Source organism: Acomys russatus, chromosome X, assembly GCF_903995435.1.
Source record: "Acomys russatus chromosome X, mAcoRus1.1, whole genome shotgun sequence".
Lineage (NCBI taxonomy): Eukaryota > Metazoa > Chordata > Mammalia > Rodentia > Muridae > Acomys > Acomys russatus.
Genome location: NC_067169.1, coordinates 329,734 through 346,160, shown reverse-complemented (window position 1 = coordinate 346,160; position 16,427 = coordinate 329,734). Strand labels below are relative to the sequence as shown.

General features: G+C 36.9%; 1 protein-coding gene across 4 annotated transcripts in view; it reads right to left on the bottom strand.

The window, feature by feature from the left end:
• Cdkl5 (cyclin dependent kinase like 5) overlaps positions 1-16,427 on the bottom strand; it is a 170,553-nt gene that overhangs the window by 42,252 nt on the left and 111,874 nt on the right. For all 4 annotated transcript variants that reach the window (XM_051141721.1, XM_051141722.1, XM_051141720.1 and 1 more), the window contains 3 exons: positions 15,503-15,548; positions 4,942-5,078; positions 647-767 (listed from right to left, as the gene is read on the bottom strand). In XM_051141721.1, the coding sequence (XP_050997678.1) occupies positions 647-767; positions 4,942-5,078; positions 15,503-15,548 (304 nt within the window). The remainder of the gene's footprint in view (positions 1-646; positions 768-4,941; positions 5,079-15,502; positions 15,549-16,427) is intronic.

Genomic DNA, 16,427 nt, shown 5'->3' with positions numbered 1-16,427 from the left:
AAGTAAGATTATTTGAAAACAAATATTAGAGTCAAAATGACACTAAGTAAATCATGCTCCTTTTGTTGAAACCACTGATTTTATGCTGCTAAAGAAAAAGTAATATAATTTAGAGAAGTATAATCGTGGCCCATACAAGGTTGATTACAGCTCCAACCTCCAGAAAAGGGACACTTTCCAACAACAGGGAGAAACAATTAGGAGGGGAAGATATATAGTGGAGATTACTGATCTAAAACAGAATGAAAGGAGAGCTCTATTGAAGGGTCAGAGACTTAAGACCACTTAGAAAGCCTGGGTTTGAGTTGGTTCATGCTCCCTGGTCTATCTGTAAGACACAAAGGTTATGGAAATTGTCCTTTTGCCATTCAATTCCAGCCCAAATAAAGCTTCAACTTTTGCATCTGCTGACTCATTAGTTATTGCTATAGTTCCCAGCAGACCTGGCTATATAAATAGGGATATCACCACACTAGCCGAATAAATTCATATGCTGCCCTTTGGTGGGAGACCTGATGAGCAAAGGGCTTCGCATATCTTTTACTTTCAAAATATGGTTAACTTAAATAGAAATGTTCTTAAAACAGTAAATCTTTCATTTTTGCTGACTTATTTAGTATTTTCCATTTCAAACGTCTACACTCACCTCTATGGACAATGTCGTTCTTGTGGCACCAGTGAATAGCTTTGATTAGTTGGTAAATGTAGCTTTTCACTTTCTCAGGTGGAACTCCATTTGGCATTTCTTCCAGCAATTCAAGCATATTCTAAAAGCAAATACAGCACCATTCATCTCCAAAATTAGGCAAGCTCATCAATTATGAACTACTAATCCTTAACCTTAGCTAAGGATTCATTTAATATGCAATATGCATTTTTTATGTTTTGAATTTAATCTATAAGTCTGTTTATGTGGATCAGGGTAGTGTATTAAATAAAAATTTTCCTTTATGAGAAATTACATTTTTATTACTCCTTACTTCTGCCTCTAATATTGAGAGGAGGGAGAAGGAGGAGAGGGGAGAGGAGGAAGAATAGGAGAGGGAGATTTCCTTATGATTAGATTTATACATTTGGTATAAAAATTCAAACAGGCTAGAAAATATTGAGGGCCAGAGATACAGCTCAGTAGGTAAAGACACTTGCTGCCTAATGATGCAAACCTGAGGATTAGAGTTTGATCCTGAAACTCATGGAAAGGTGATAACTAACTCAGTAAGATTGTCCTTTGACCTCTGCATGTGCACTGTGGCAACACACACACACACACACACACACACACACACACACACAAACATAGGTAAAATTGTCGATCTGGAGTCAGAGATTGTTTTTTATATAAAGTTCATGCAAAAATTTCTGGTAAGCCAAGTATCATGATGCATGTGTGTCACCCCAGCACCTGGAAGACATTACAAAATGAAACCCTGACCCCAAAACCAACAGAAATGCTAAGCTAAAACTTTTCTTAGCCAGTCTCCAGTGCATTACCATATTATCCAATATTCCCCAGCTCTTCTGCAAAGCCCAATCAATAAGGCTCACAGTACAATCTTAACTTATTATTTGAAGGTACCCACATAGAGAAGCAGCTTACAAGGTGTAACCTGGGGTACGTTATCTTGATTCATGTTAATGGAATTTTAAATCCAACTGACACTTGCCATTCCATTAAAAAAAAAAAAGAACAAAATAGCAGTTAAAGATTCCCTTGATGTAGTAGAAAGTATTATGTTTATGAAATTTTGTTGTATTTGTTGTAATAGTTAAGTTTTTTACTTAGTTTTGGTTTGGTTTTTCGAGACAAGGTTTCTCTTGTAGTCCTGGCTGTCCTGGAACTCATTCTGTAGTCCACGCTAATGTCAAACTCACAGACATCTGCCTGCTTCTGCCTCCCCAAATGCTGGGATTAAAGGCGTGCTCCAGCACCGCCTGGCTGTTATAGTTTTAATTGTCAAGTTGCCACAATGGGAAGGGAGTCTCAATGAGGGGCTGCCTAGACCTGGGTGCTGAGATGCTGGCTACCCTAGCCACTTTTTGTCCTGTACCATTTTCTATTTTAAAAAACAACTGAGACACAATCCATTCACAGTAACATTATCCGTTTTGTTATTTTCACGTTTGCATTGCTAGGTAAGCACTCTTCCACTGAGCTGCAACTCTATCAGCTTCGTCTAATATGAGAAACACTATTAGATAATACCCACTGTAAAAGTTGTGAAGGCTCTCAACAATCAATATAACTAAATAGCACTCTCGACCACTGAGATGATGTTTCTTTAAAAAGAGAGTTGCTGTGCATATGTAAATCATGCTTAATAGTTCGGAAATACCCAACAAAAGAGAGCCACAAAATGCATGTCAGTGATGAGACACATGCATAAAGTACTGGCAAGGAACAGGTGCTGGCACTGATAAGCATAAATACTGACAGGTTCTGCATGGAGATTGCTTTCTAGTTTTTCCAGCCTTTGCTTCCATTTAAAGATGCATTGTTGTATGTGACAAAAACCAGTAAGAATTTTAATCAGAAGATCAATATGCAAAACACCTAGACCTACCTCTATAGGATTTCATGTATATTTATGGTTTCAGTTGAAATAAAATGTCAAAAGAATGTTTGCAGCTTTTAAGCATTGCTAATTTAATTGCCTTTTGTTTTTAATTAACAAATATGTAGGAGATGTCAAGAACTAGGAGGCACAGGAGGGCTGAACAGTAGAGAAAAGATGGGGATCTCTCAGTTCATGTTCTACTCAAGGTTCCTAAGCGGCAGAGATACTAAGACCCGCCACAGCCCTTTTTCCTTACTCCATAGGGAATACAATTTTCAACCACAGACTTAGATACTCAGAATGACGAGTGCATGAGTACATTTCCTACCTACCTTGTAGTCAAGTGTGACCATATAACTATACACTAGCTAACTGGATGTGACAGCTGGGGTTGACAATAAAGACAGGGGAGCAGAGCTACACTTCAGTCCTGTGCTATCTCCTGTTGCATATATTTGTGAGGAAGAGATTCCTATTTTATTTAAGGCATTGCAATTGTGGGTCTCAGTTAACAACTCCCTATCTTGTTTGAGCATCTTTCTCCTAATAGTTCTCAGACTCACTGGAGATTGCCAGGCATTGCCGCTGTCTGCATGTGTAATGGTTAACTTCCATCCACGAAGCAAAAGGGTTAGAAAAAGAAGCCAAGGCCTAAGTGTCAGAAGATTTCCATACTTGTAAGCAGAGAGATCTCAAGTATGTCAAATTGCTTCTCCCAGAGAGAAAACAGATATACAAAGGAGATATCTATTTCATATACTAAATTGTTATTTATCATAAATCACCACCATGAATACAACAGAAATAAAAAAGATAAAGTTAAATACTAGATGTGTCAAATTTTATTATTTTGGAGTGAAAGCCAAAAAACACACAAGTATTTGTGATAATTAGACAATAAACATAATCTGATTTTTCTGCAATCTGAGTATATCAACATTTTTCTTAAAATAAGTTTAAAGTTTTATTTTGATAGGGAAACATCAAAATTAACACATGAAACAGATTTCGGAAAAGTAGCATATAACAACTGATTTAAAATGACAGATCCTTCACTGGGTATATTAACTATACTTAAGGGTAGGCCCCACGCCCAGCAGTAGATGGCCAACATAAACGAACTCAATGGTATTTTTGTAGGCTGTTTTTCTATATTGCTTTGTTTGACCATTTTTTGTCTGACTGGTCTTTTGCTTGTAAATTATGGTTTCCAGTTTTATGTTTTTAAGGGCCTTGTTTTTGTGCATGTATATGTGAGCATTTTTTAAAATTCTGTTCTTGTTGTTATTTGTGTTTGTTTTCTAAGGAAAGAAAGAAGGGGCACGGAGTTGAGTGAATGAGGAGGTGTCAAGGAGCTGGGAGGAGTTGGGAGAGGGAAAATTCATGATCAGAACATTTTATATAAAATTATTTTAAATAAAGATATATATAAAATATAATAAGAGTTGTATATTTTAAATTGCGCTAATAACTATTATTTTATGTTGTTTACTTCAAAAATACTTTGCAAATGCTGAATGAATGAACTCAAAGTCACATTGCCAGTCAGTCCTCTTGAAAACATTGCTTTCTTGTCACTTACATCATAATAAACACCAGGGAATCGACCTACAGCAAACAGAAGCCTCTTCAGTTTTAATCTATGTTAGGTAATAGTCCATGACATCATTAGAAGCCTCCTACTCACACAGCAACAAAACCTTCAAGAGGCAACTCTGGTTCCAGTTTCTCCTCCTGTAAATAGCTACCAACTGCTCTAAGTCATTTGCTCGCTACGGAATTCTGAGACAGCTGACCTTTTACCCTTATGTTAAATTATTAAATATTATTAAATATTAAAATGTTCATTAATAAGATAACCCTCTTTACAAAGCACTTTCCAGTAATCTTAAAGCAGCTTCAGGTCTTACCTTACAATTCCCTCAAGAAAAAAATGGAGCACTAGCAGTTCACAAAAGATGCCTGCTTTCACTCATTCTTCATATGAGTTCTGACTGAAGGATCCAGTCCAGCTTACACAGCTCTGATGTGTGTCTCTACCATCCTTTATCAGACTGTCCATCCACCTATTTCTCCCGCAGAGCTTTTATTCATGTTTAATTGAAATAAATCTAACTTGACAACTGCTTGTTGTACACAGATTCTAAGACTTCAGAAACCATACCACTATCCTGTTTAAACTTAAGATCATTTGAAGGCTTCTAACTTGAACAAAATCCCTAGATCGATTTTAGGACATCTAATGACTATGGAAGATATTTTCATTTTTAATACCCTCGGATTATGAGTACATCAACAGGGCATACTAAGTAACACTACTTTCTTCAGTAGTGTCAGAAATATCAACAAAAAAGGTGAATCTGCACACTGGTAATTCACGACTTACTTTCTCAACATACTCAAACACCAGGTATAATTTCCCTCTCCGACGAAAGGCTTCCTTTAGCTCCACAATGTTTTCCTGCTTGAGAGTGCGAAGCATTTTAAGCTCTCGTAAAGTCGTTTCCTTGACTTCTTCATTTTCTAGAATATAGGCAATGGTGAAGAGAAAATAAACAAAAACTTTCAAAGCTACCATTCAAAGAATTTTAAGACCACTAACAACATCTTCTATTTAAGAAGCCCACAGATAGAATATTAACACATTTTCTTGTTGAGAGAAAGAAAAAGAGAAATTAAAGAAAAGGCTAGTTGAATTCTGTGATGCAGATCTGTAATAATCCCAGCTAGTCAGAAGGTTGAGGTTGGAGGATGGTAAGTTCCAGGCCAGCCTGGGTTATGAGGTACCAAGAAAGCCTAAAACAAACAAACAAACAAACAAACAAACACAAAAAAGCGTCCTTGAACAACTCAAGCCTTTTTTTTTTGCTTGCATTTTCTTTATTTTTTGTTGCACCACACCATGGATTCACAGACATAGCAATATGAATTTATCTTCATTTTAGCTCTAAAAGTCCGAGCTGGGGAAGAAAATGTTTAAAAGGGTATGAGAATCAACCCCATCAATGTGTAGAGGAGACTCTGTGTTCAATACGTATAGTGCCTTATGTCCTAAGGTTAGCTTCAAGGTACAGCTTAAAAGAGAATTTTATTCTTCAGGTTGCTGTCAGATCACCTTAGTGAGCACACGTTGTACAGCAGGCATTCATGATGCAGTTCATAGCCAAATCACAGGGAACTCTTAAGAGTGTCTTATTTCTCTGAACAGCAGCTGCTGTGGGTTCCTGCTGCCTTCCCATGGCATGTCCATCTGTCCATCCCAGATGGTGTAGCTGTTCTGGGATGGAGAACTGGTAGCTGTAGCCATGTCTGCCCTGCCATACCACAAACTTCACTTGTGATAACCTCCAGAGACATGGAGAAAGGACAGAAATCACATTAATGGTAATGGATTAGTGGGCAGGCAGGGAAAGAGCTAATATTTCACTCTAAATGTATACTCATGATAGCTTAAAAGGTAACTGGGAAATTCTAAGTAGTGTGTTTTCAATGTGTATGCTCAAGAATACAGGTTCATAATTCCCAAATCTTTAGTTGGAAAACTGAGCCCGTTCTAAGTTTGTTACAAATTCATTCAGAGGCAAAAACAAAATTGATATGAGACTATTTATGGTCTTTGTTTAACCCACTTACTATGAATATTCATAGTCTAGGCTATAGAAATATGCCTTGATTATAGTGTTATGTAGAATGCCATATTTCCATTCTGAAACTTTGAAATTATAAATTCTAAAACACATTTGGCCTCAGGCTTTGGTTAGGGGCCAGAATCCAGGCTGGCTGAGATTATGTTGTGGGGACCTCAATTTCAGGCATGTCTTTAAGTCTGAAGAGAAAAACTGAAGTTCTGGGACAGAGATGAGAACACCTATGGCTTTCAAGAAGGCATGCTTTCTATACAAGGCACCTAAAAGGGGGAAAAAGCTGACTGGGGGCCGTGGTCGGGGAATGGAAAAGATTCTTAATGCAGAGTAAAGATTGCTTATCAGCCAATTTTCTGTTTAGCCCCCTTCCAAACCTCTTCCAAATGAGTTTAAAGCCCTCTTCCAAAATGAGTTTAAAGAAGATGGTAGAAATAGGTCTTTGTGGAACCGGGGAAAATCACTAGCCTCCATGAGAAATTATATTAGGATCCCCAAATCATGCCCCTCTCATCTTAGTCTTTTAGTTGCCCAAACAGCCCTAACCTTTGCCAGTCTTCAGATTTTTTAAAAGTAAAATTTCATTTCTCAATGGGATTTCCCATCCTAAAATAAGATGAGTCCTCACCCTAACATTCCGGGTCACAATATCCAGGGCTTTCTTCTCACAGACCAGCTCACCACTTTTTCTTGATACAACTGGAGTGTCCCTGAACTGAAATGCTTGGGTCCAAGAAGTGTTTAATATTTTAGAAATTTTCAATTCTGAAATAAGTAAATAAGCAAGTGTGTGTGTGTATGTGTGTGTGTGTGTGTGTGTGTGTGTGTGTGTAATGATATCTCTTGGGATTTGGACTCAAATTCAAATACGAAAGCCATTTATGTTTCATATATCCATATCTTAAAAGGCAATTTTATACAATGTTTTTAGTGTGCTTATGTTTAGACTCCAACATGCCCCATTAGGTTAAGCATGAAACTTCCCATCATCAGAGAAACACTCAACATGTTGTAAATTTGGTTACATCTCACATTTGGACTTTGGGATTTGGATTGAGGCTGTTCAATCTTGCTTACTGATTAAGCTCTTCTGTCTAGTATAGATCTCACTTTGCAGAGCTGTAAACAATCACAACTTCCTATTATGACTGTTTGAGCTGGGCACATAAAGAGATCTTTGTGCATATATGCCTAGATCTCCCCCCACAACTCGGGTGTGAGAAGCAGGTAAGGGGTGGCCAACAATACAGGCATTTTGTCCTCTCAATCTTGAGTAGAATGGCTTTGAGTTTTTCTTTTGAGAAATTTGAAAGGGCAGCTTGGGTGGTAATGTGGAAAAAAATTTATTTTCTCTTACTCATCATTGAAAAACGGGGAACCCAGAAAACCAAGAGTACTTAGGGTCAACAATGTGTATGTTCATATACAAAGTCCTTTACAGGATCAACAAACTATACTGGAGCTGAATACAAAGTTGCTAAGTAAATACAGCCGGTGTTTCTTTCATCGCTTGGGAACTCTTGGCATTTAAAAAGCAAGCAAAAAGGGGGTGTTGTGTTTTGTTAACAAGTTGGGACAGTTTCATTGTGCTAATAGATAAAGTGACTTTGGAATGTACAAATCAAAATCATGATGATAGAAGGAACACTGGAATAGAACTATGGAGTGTAGAGGAATGTTAATTCAGAACATGGCTTTTCTAGCAAGCGATCACGTGCAAAGACCTTCTAGGTCTCTGTGATCCAGCTGGAATACAAACACGCCTTTAATCCAGGAGACAGAAGCAAAAGGATCTGAACTCAAGGCCAGCCTGGTATAGAGCAAGTATCAGGTAAAGAAAAGCGAAGGTCCAGGTGTGGTGGTACACGCCTTTAATCCCAAAACAATGGAGGTAAAATTCGTTGGTAGAAGGAAGCACTCATGTTTGAAAGTGATGTCTAATTGAGTGGCAAATCAGAGATGATTTGACAGAAAAGGATATGTTCAACTCTCGTGAGAAGAGAAAGGAAAGGGAAGCTCCTTAAGAGGCAGTTTTACAGAGAGAGGAAGCAGTCTTTACCAGGACACTCATGGAGAGATGGGTTTCAGAGAGAGAACTCAGGTAAAGACAGAAGCAACCAGACAATGAGAAAAAGCCAGAAGATTAAAGCAGATTGCTGAGTTAGTTTGAGGCCAAGCTGAGAGAAGAGTTTGAGCCAGAACAGCTGAGCTGAGCCAGCTAGAGCTCAGAAAGAAAAAGTAAGGATGAGCTTATTAAGCAGTAAGTCTCAGAGGCTAAAAACATTCTAGGCCTAAGATTGTACGGAGGCTAGAAGCTTCCAGGACTAGGCCTAAATTAGCAGAAGGAGGCAATAAGCCTCCCAGGCAACAACTGAGTCAAGAGAATAAAAGTTACTTTTATAATGGAGACCTAACTTTAGAGTCTGCCCTTTAAGCAATTTATGCTGTAACATGCAACTGTGGGCAAGGCAGTTACATTTTCATCAGTAAATAAGCCTAATTGTGATTAGTTTCATTAAAGTATTTCTGACTACAAACTTTTTACCAGTAAATAAATCGAATAATCTGATTTTTTCATTAAAGTCTTTTTGATTAATTTTAGTTGTGAGTCTAGCCTTTAAAAGCTGAGCCATCTCTCCAGCCAAAGTCTTTCTGATTATAAGCCTAAATGTCACTGAATTTTGGTAACTGATAAAATATATCATTCCTATATACAAGCCCCACTTAACAGTGGAGTTATAAAAACACAATGTTTATAAAGAAAGAAAGAAAATAAGTAATTCTTTAAAAAGAAGCACACAATAAACCTAGCTGATGGCACCTGGCGTGTAATCCTGGTTACTTGGGAGGCTACAACAGGAGGATTCCAAGTTCAAGGCCAGTCGAGGCAATGTCCTAAAACCCCGTCTCTAAACAAAAAGCAAAAAGAGAGCCTGGGATATAGCTCAGTAGTAAAGTGCTTTCAGCGCTAGTGCAAGGCCTAGGTTCAGTTCCCAGTAAAAGACACTCTCTCTCTCTCTCTCTCTCTCTCTCTCTCTCTCTCTCTCTCTCTCTCTCTCTCTCTCTGGGTGTGGATTTAAGGGACACATGAGAGCATTATTTAGAGTGTGGTGTGCCAATACAACTTAATTTGAGCTCATTTTTAAGAAAATGAGGCTCCTTATGCCAGCCATAAACAATCACCTGAGCATTAAAACTATAATGACTGGGAAAAGGCAGAAAATGGAGTTACTAATTTCCAAAGTGCAAGCAAACTATGCACCCGCCATTACTTGGAATTCTGTAGGTACTTTTAAGGTTTCTAGCCTGCCCTACACTTGATAGTGAAAACTGTGGTACTATATGATTAGATGATGGAGAAAAGTAATATACACTCTGCTGACACATGCCCTCTAAAACAAGCAAAAGTAGCAAAGCATTAACAGCCATCGCATCATCTATGAAAATAAGCATCCTCCACCCTTCCCTCCCCACTAGTTAAGATAATCCTCCTGTGCTATCTATGCTATTTTCTCCAGTTCATAAGTAAAGAACTCATGGCTTAAAAGGATAGCTGACTCTCTCAGGGTGCATGGACTCAAAGTCACACTCAATCTCATATCCTGAGTTGAACAGCAGGACTTAGGTGGTATGGCTATTACAGTGAGCTTTGGAGAGTGCATAACAGCACCTAGATTGATGCTTAGACTTTGTAACATATTGGACCAAGCTATTTGGCTTGCTACCAAAGCCACACAGGCAAAGAACATATCACGGCTGGAAGAAATAATCGGTGAAGCTCCTAGGTCTGCATTTTAGAACCATTTAAGTACAGACCAGATCCTCACCTATAAACTGGGACTGAAGTTACACTGTTCTTTTTTTTCAAAAGCCTTTTTCTAATTCTAAAAGTCAATGTTTCTACACCTGTTTATGAGCATGCTAACCAATCTCACCAGTAGGCACTGTTGAAGAAAGCCAAACACAGTGGTTCACATCTATAATCCTAGCACTCAAAAGGCCAAGGCAAGAGGATTACTCCAAGTTCAAAGCCATCCATGGCTAAACAATGAGTCCTAGACTACAGAATAAGATGCTTTTTTGAAATACAGAGAAGAGGGAAGAGGGAGGGAGAAGGAGGAAATGCAGGAGTGGAAGGAGAAAGGAGAACAGAGCGAGATTGATTGAATATATAAAAATTTAATTTCAGGCTAGTCTGGGCTACATAGCAATATCCTATCTCAAACAAAACAAAAACGGTTAACATTGGAGGGGGTGTTCAAAGTCAAAAACAACTCTGGCAAAGTTATGTGCAGTAAGTATACAATCCAACCTAGGAAGGACAAAGTTGACAGGAGCAAAAAGGATGCAAAGAAAGAACAAATAAAAATCTGGCCTACTTCTGTAGACATACCATTGAGTCAAGTTAACATACCTAAAAACCAAGAGAGTCACTAAAATAAAGATAGCAGTTTTTAAGAAGAAAGCTCACAAGAGCAAAAGAAATTCAAAGATAAGTCAATGATGAAAAGAAAAATCTAAAGATCAGCAGAAACTATTGTAACCCTATTTTTAAAGAACCGTGGGCTTGGAAAAGAAATCCAGGAATAGCTGTAACCTACTTTATGAAATCACAAACCTGACATCTTTGTATAGCCAAAGAGGCCCCCAAAACAGACCTTTAAACAGATATAATAAAAAAGAAAAGTCAATCCATCCTTGAACGAAGCCATAGGGGTACCATGTTTGATTCTGGTTGCTCTGATTGAAGACGGGATGCAGCAGCAGGGCAATCAATGTGGCCATGGAGGTTTGAATGGTGATGCTACTGTTTTATGTACCGAAAAAGATGAAGACCTTCAATCTTTAGAGATGAAGAACAGAGAAAATTTATGAAATCACAAAAGGTACAAAATGTCGCCAAATCTTACAAGAACTCCTGAGGTTTGAAAGAGTCTGGTTTGGGCAGAAAAAGGAAGTGTGATGGTACCAGAAGTAGCCAGATGCTACAGCTCATATAAGCAAATTCTTTACATGACAAAGATTGGAAATTTTGTTTTAAGGCCCTTCTTATAAGGAATCCAGGTTCTTAAGTTTTAGAACTCCACGAATTCTTTTTTTATAGCATCATACAAACTAAGAGACCAATATAGAGTTTTCTAGTCTCTAGGTAAAAATAAGAATGAAATCAACTGAAGGAAAGACTGATTAATTAAACATTTCATAATAACTAAATAAATAAATATGTTCAAGAGAAATATTTTCAAGAGAAAATACTTATCTATAGTATACAACTAACATAAAATAAAATGCTAGTGATTTCATTTGATATAAAACCAGAGAAATGACCTAACAGCCCTCCCCCATGGCGTTAGCTATGTACTGAGGCCCAGTGGCAAGTACAGAGAATGTTTCATTCTTCAAAGAAAGATAACGATCCAAAGAATTAGGAGGAGGATCAAAATATAGGTTAAAAATAAATTCTGACTACATGTTTTCCTAACAGAAAGGTTTAATAGACAGTATTTTAATTATTACTATTCAAACACTACCTAGTTTAAATGGGCACTCCTGGATTGTTCAATACATTTGGTTTTATGTCTCTATATAAGAATGATGACCCCAGGCCAGTGAGATGGCTCAGGAGGTAAAGGGCTTGCCTCTAAGATTTGGGGACCTGAGTTTGACCCCCAGGACCCACAAGATAGGAGAGAATTGATGCCCACAGTTTTCCTCTGATTTCCAGACACTAGCTATTATGAGGCACATGTGGAACAATGCATACAATAAATAAACAAATGTACTAAGAATGATAATCAGAGGAAGGACAGCAGGTTACCAAGAAGAGATTTGATACCCTATGAGCATATACAGGGGGAGGTAATCCCCCTCAGGAACAGTCATAGGGGAGGGGAATAATGGGAAAATGGGGGGGAGGGAAGAATGGGAGGATACAAGGGATGGGATAACCATTGAGATGTAACAAGAAAAAATTAATAAAAAAAAAGAATGACGATCTGATGATCAAATGCTGATGTTCAAGGCTGAAGTTATAGGAAGGTTAAGAAGAATTTGGTTAAAATAATTATTATATACAATCTGAAAAACATCTTTTAACCAAAGAATCCCATGTATCTTTGGAGTCTGTGGTCATGTTTTGTTCTTAGAAGATTCAAATAATTAACAGAACTGATTTAGTAGAGACTTCTGACTTGTTAGGTATTTGATATTTAATGTTCTCTGTGGAAGCATACATGAATATACAAATTTGTATCATCATTCAGAGTATTGCTAAGAATTCGCTCTGAAATGCCAGACTTATAATAATGTGTCAAGAAACAGAAGACAGTAAAACAAACAAATGAATGAACAAAACGAACAAAGGAAGTTGTCTCCAATAAAAATGTTATCATTTAAACATGCCTTTTTATCTGGGGGTGGGGGTGGCAGCTGGGATTTGAATCCAAGACTCTACCACTGAGCCTCAAACCCAGCTTATATTCTTTCTCTTAACAGAAGTTTCTGGCCTTATCTAGAATATTAAGGTCCTTCAGGGAAACTCAGGGGACAAAGACACCGATAAAAGATCTGACAGTTTTATCACCTAATAATCAGGGAATAAAATCTTGAAAGTAAAGGGAGAAGTGGAGTTCAGAGGTCCAGAGTACTTGTTGGTCTTGAAGGATCCTAGTTTGATTGCCAGCACCCACATGGTGGCTCACAACTATCCATAACTCCAGTTCTAGGGGATCCCATGCTCTGTTCTTACCTCCAACCAGCATGGCACCAGATCCACACATGTTACATATACACACATACAGATAAAATACTCATAGATACAAAATAAAAATAATTCGAAAACATGAAGACATAAATATTAAAAGCGAGAAAACTGATAAAGCCTCTGCTATGATTTTATTAGCTAATATGCAATTTTCTGGAAAAGTGGACTTTCCCCTTTAAAAATACCCAATTCTCCTACAAACTAGCACAAGTTGCTATTATAATTGAAACTGTATTTAGAACAGGACAAACTTATTTTCATAATTTCAGGTTTTTTTCAGCTAAAGTAACAATATAACCTTTTATTTACTATGAAAATTTGGGTCTTATTTTTAAGCAGTAGTCCATTATTCTGGGATAATATAGATCTTTTGCACTAAAAAGTGGTCTACCTGAAAATGTATTTTATTTAAAATAATAACATATTTAATTTAATTTAAATTAATTTTATTTAAATATTAAGTAAATTAAATTTAAATTTAATAAATTTTAAATTAAATTAAATTAAAAAGCAAAATATTTTACACAAATTTTTGGATCCATTTCACCTTAACAGGACAATAGGACATTATTATACTCTTTTAAAGCTACCAAAAGGTCACATATATTCTCACACACTCTCCCTCATATCATCATTTAGAGAATATTTAGAAACATTAATGTGAATGTCACTCAGATCAAGCACAGTTTCCATTTTAGCTTAAGTTTAACAATGCATTTATATAATTAATTTGTTTATTTTCACAAAGATTTGGAAATGTTTGATATAGAATAATCACCACTATAATATAATGTTCATAGCAACTAACAAATTGAATGATTGAGGGCTGGTAGACAAGGGGAGCAATATTATCAGAATAGATTTTGAATTATAGTAGTTTACATAGGAGTTCAATAGAGAACATCATCTATATGAAACTATTTTTGTATAATTCACACTCTAAAAGAGTTGGTCACCAAATATGTACCATTTCTTTCTATTATATAAGGCCAGAATTCTACTAGATGAGCAGAGTAAAGACATACAAGACAGTACTAGATCTAACAGGGTTGCAAGCAAGCTAAGGCTATGTAAGACCCTACACCAAAAAAGGAAGATCTGCTGACAATTTGCAACTTGCCAATGTGACCTTAAAGGCATATACACAGTCGGAAGTCTCCATACACATGCAAGAGTACTGCTTTGATTTTCTGTTGCATTCACTCTTTTTAGATCACCATTTGTCTCTGGAACACCAGCCATTAGTCTAAAGTCACTGCTCAAAGAGTTCATTTCCAATGATATCGCAGTGGGTTAGCCAGGGGCAACTGCTTCCATTAGATTATAAGCACATAGGCAAATAGTTTCAAGTACACTGCCTCCCATAATAAGCTCAAAAGCACTTCCTCCCAATAGCTTCACAAGGCCCTCAGTAATATGCCAGTACTCCACATAATTAGCACATCATAATTTAGTTATAGCAGATGCTATGGAAGCTATCCTAGGAGTCTCTTTGTTATTTCGTGCTTTTTAAGTATCTGAGGTGACGGTGATGAGACAGTTCATCAATACAGAAGCTGGGGCCTTAAAGCGCTTAGTAAATGTGCACCAATGAAGTCAGGCTATGTTGTCTGCCTTCAGGCTTTGCATTAGATACAGAGGCTGATGCTGATACCTTTTACCCATTCTTCTTATGGTCGGTCGGTTGAAACTCAATGTCACAATGGAGTATTTTTAAGATTTTACACAAACCAGCGGTAGTAGAAAATGGAATGGCTCATTAACATAGGAGTTTGTGAGGCTTGCTTTTCAATATACTACAATATGTATATGGAAACTTGGCTAAGACTTAGAAAGTTTTACTGAGGTGTCTGTACTACAAAGTGTGAACAACTGCTGCTTAAACTCCTCAAAAGCGATGTAGACTTTCATTATCAGTCTTTCTTTGTCTGTCTTTTGTTAGGTGAGAGTTAACACCTAAGGCTTCAAAACTAAGGTGCTAGTAAAATATTTTATTTGAAACTTTCTTGCCCAGCAGAGAATTTTAATACTCCATTGAAACAGTCTAAAAGTGTGATCAAGACCTCCTCAAGTACGGTATTTCTTATTGAAAATATTTTATTCTCTCAATAAATGTTTCTAAATATAAAGAATTTCCCTCTCCATACAGTCTCCCACTTATCCTTGTATTTCTTGCTGTGACTAGGAATGGGAGAACACACTGACCAAATGTTGAATCTTTCACAGCACTCACTACTTATGAAAACCACAGAAGCATTTGCTTTTAATCAGCTTTTCCATTGTAATCTATGAGGAAACATGTAGTTAAGAAGATTTCTATCTGTCCTTTGGAGCAAAAATTCCATCCTTGACTGTAAATTAAAATAGATATTCTAATATCATGAAATATAAAATATTTCATAGTAAAGCATGATAATAAATAAGTTGCATTTGCTTACTGAGGTTATGATTTTAAAGTCACAGGGCTAGATTCTAACCAATTAAACCCCATCTTACCCTCATGTTATTAACAAAAAAATATAGAAGTAAAAATGTATATATACCTTCACTATCCTTGAATTTCTTGATTGCCACAATTTCATGTGTTTCCTGCAAAGGAAAAAGAGGCAAAGGGAAAAATCATTCTCCAGTCTCAACTGGGGATCCCAATTATCTGGGGACAAAGGAGCAAAGATGCAGATTATCATCTCCATCCATCCATTACTTTGTTTAAAAATCTGTCCTTACCACCCTGGAGACATTGCCAAGGAAGGTGAAGAAATGGGGGGGGGGGGGCGGGGTTAGTAAGGTGGCAAGGAACAGACTCTGGTATGATATGCATGAAACACAAATCTGAACTGTGCATGTCTTCAAAAGTACAGGACATAAAAGAAATATTCATATAATCCTTAACAATCTGGCACATTTTCTTCAGTAATTTTTTTCTTTTTTTCTTTTTTTTTTTCAGATTTTATAATTAGTAATTTTTTTCTTAACCTGTTATATATAGTTGTGCATAATACCTCATATTATAGAAGTCACATTTATACCTGGTGGTCAATAACTGTTTAAAACTCCATTTGTAATAGATGGTTATTTAAACAGTCCATCAATGAACATACTCCAAGAACATATTTCCAGAGCTCATGTTGTAGTGAGATAGATGCTTCAAAGGCCACGAATGCTGAGGGTTCTAATGCACATTGCCAAGCTGACATACTCAAACACTCCACTTTCACAGCTCACTTGAGCAGTATATACTATTCAGTCCAAAAGCAGTGTCAAAACGAATTATCATTACTTGAAAGGATATTTTTTAGTTTAATGATATTAGTAGATAAGTTTTTATTAAATGAATTACATTTGTTTTTTTAATTGGGGTTGTGGGTGTTTGCCACAATGCATGTGCAGATTCACAGAACAATTTGTGAGGGTTGGTTCCATCATGGGGGTCCCAAGAATCAAATTCAGATTGTTAGGTTTGGCAAC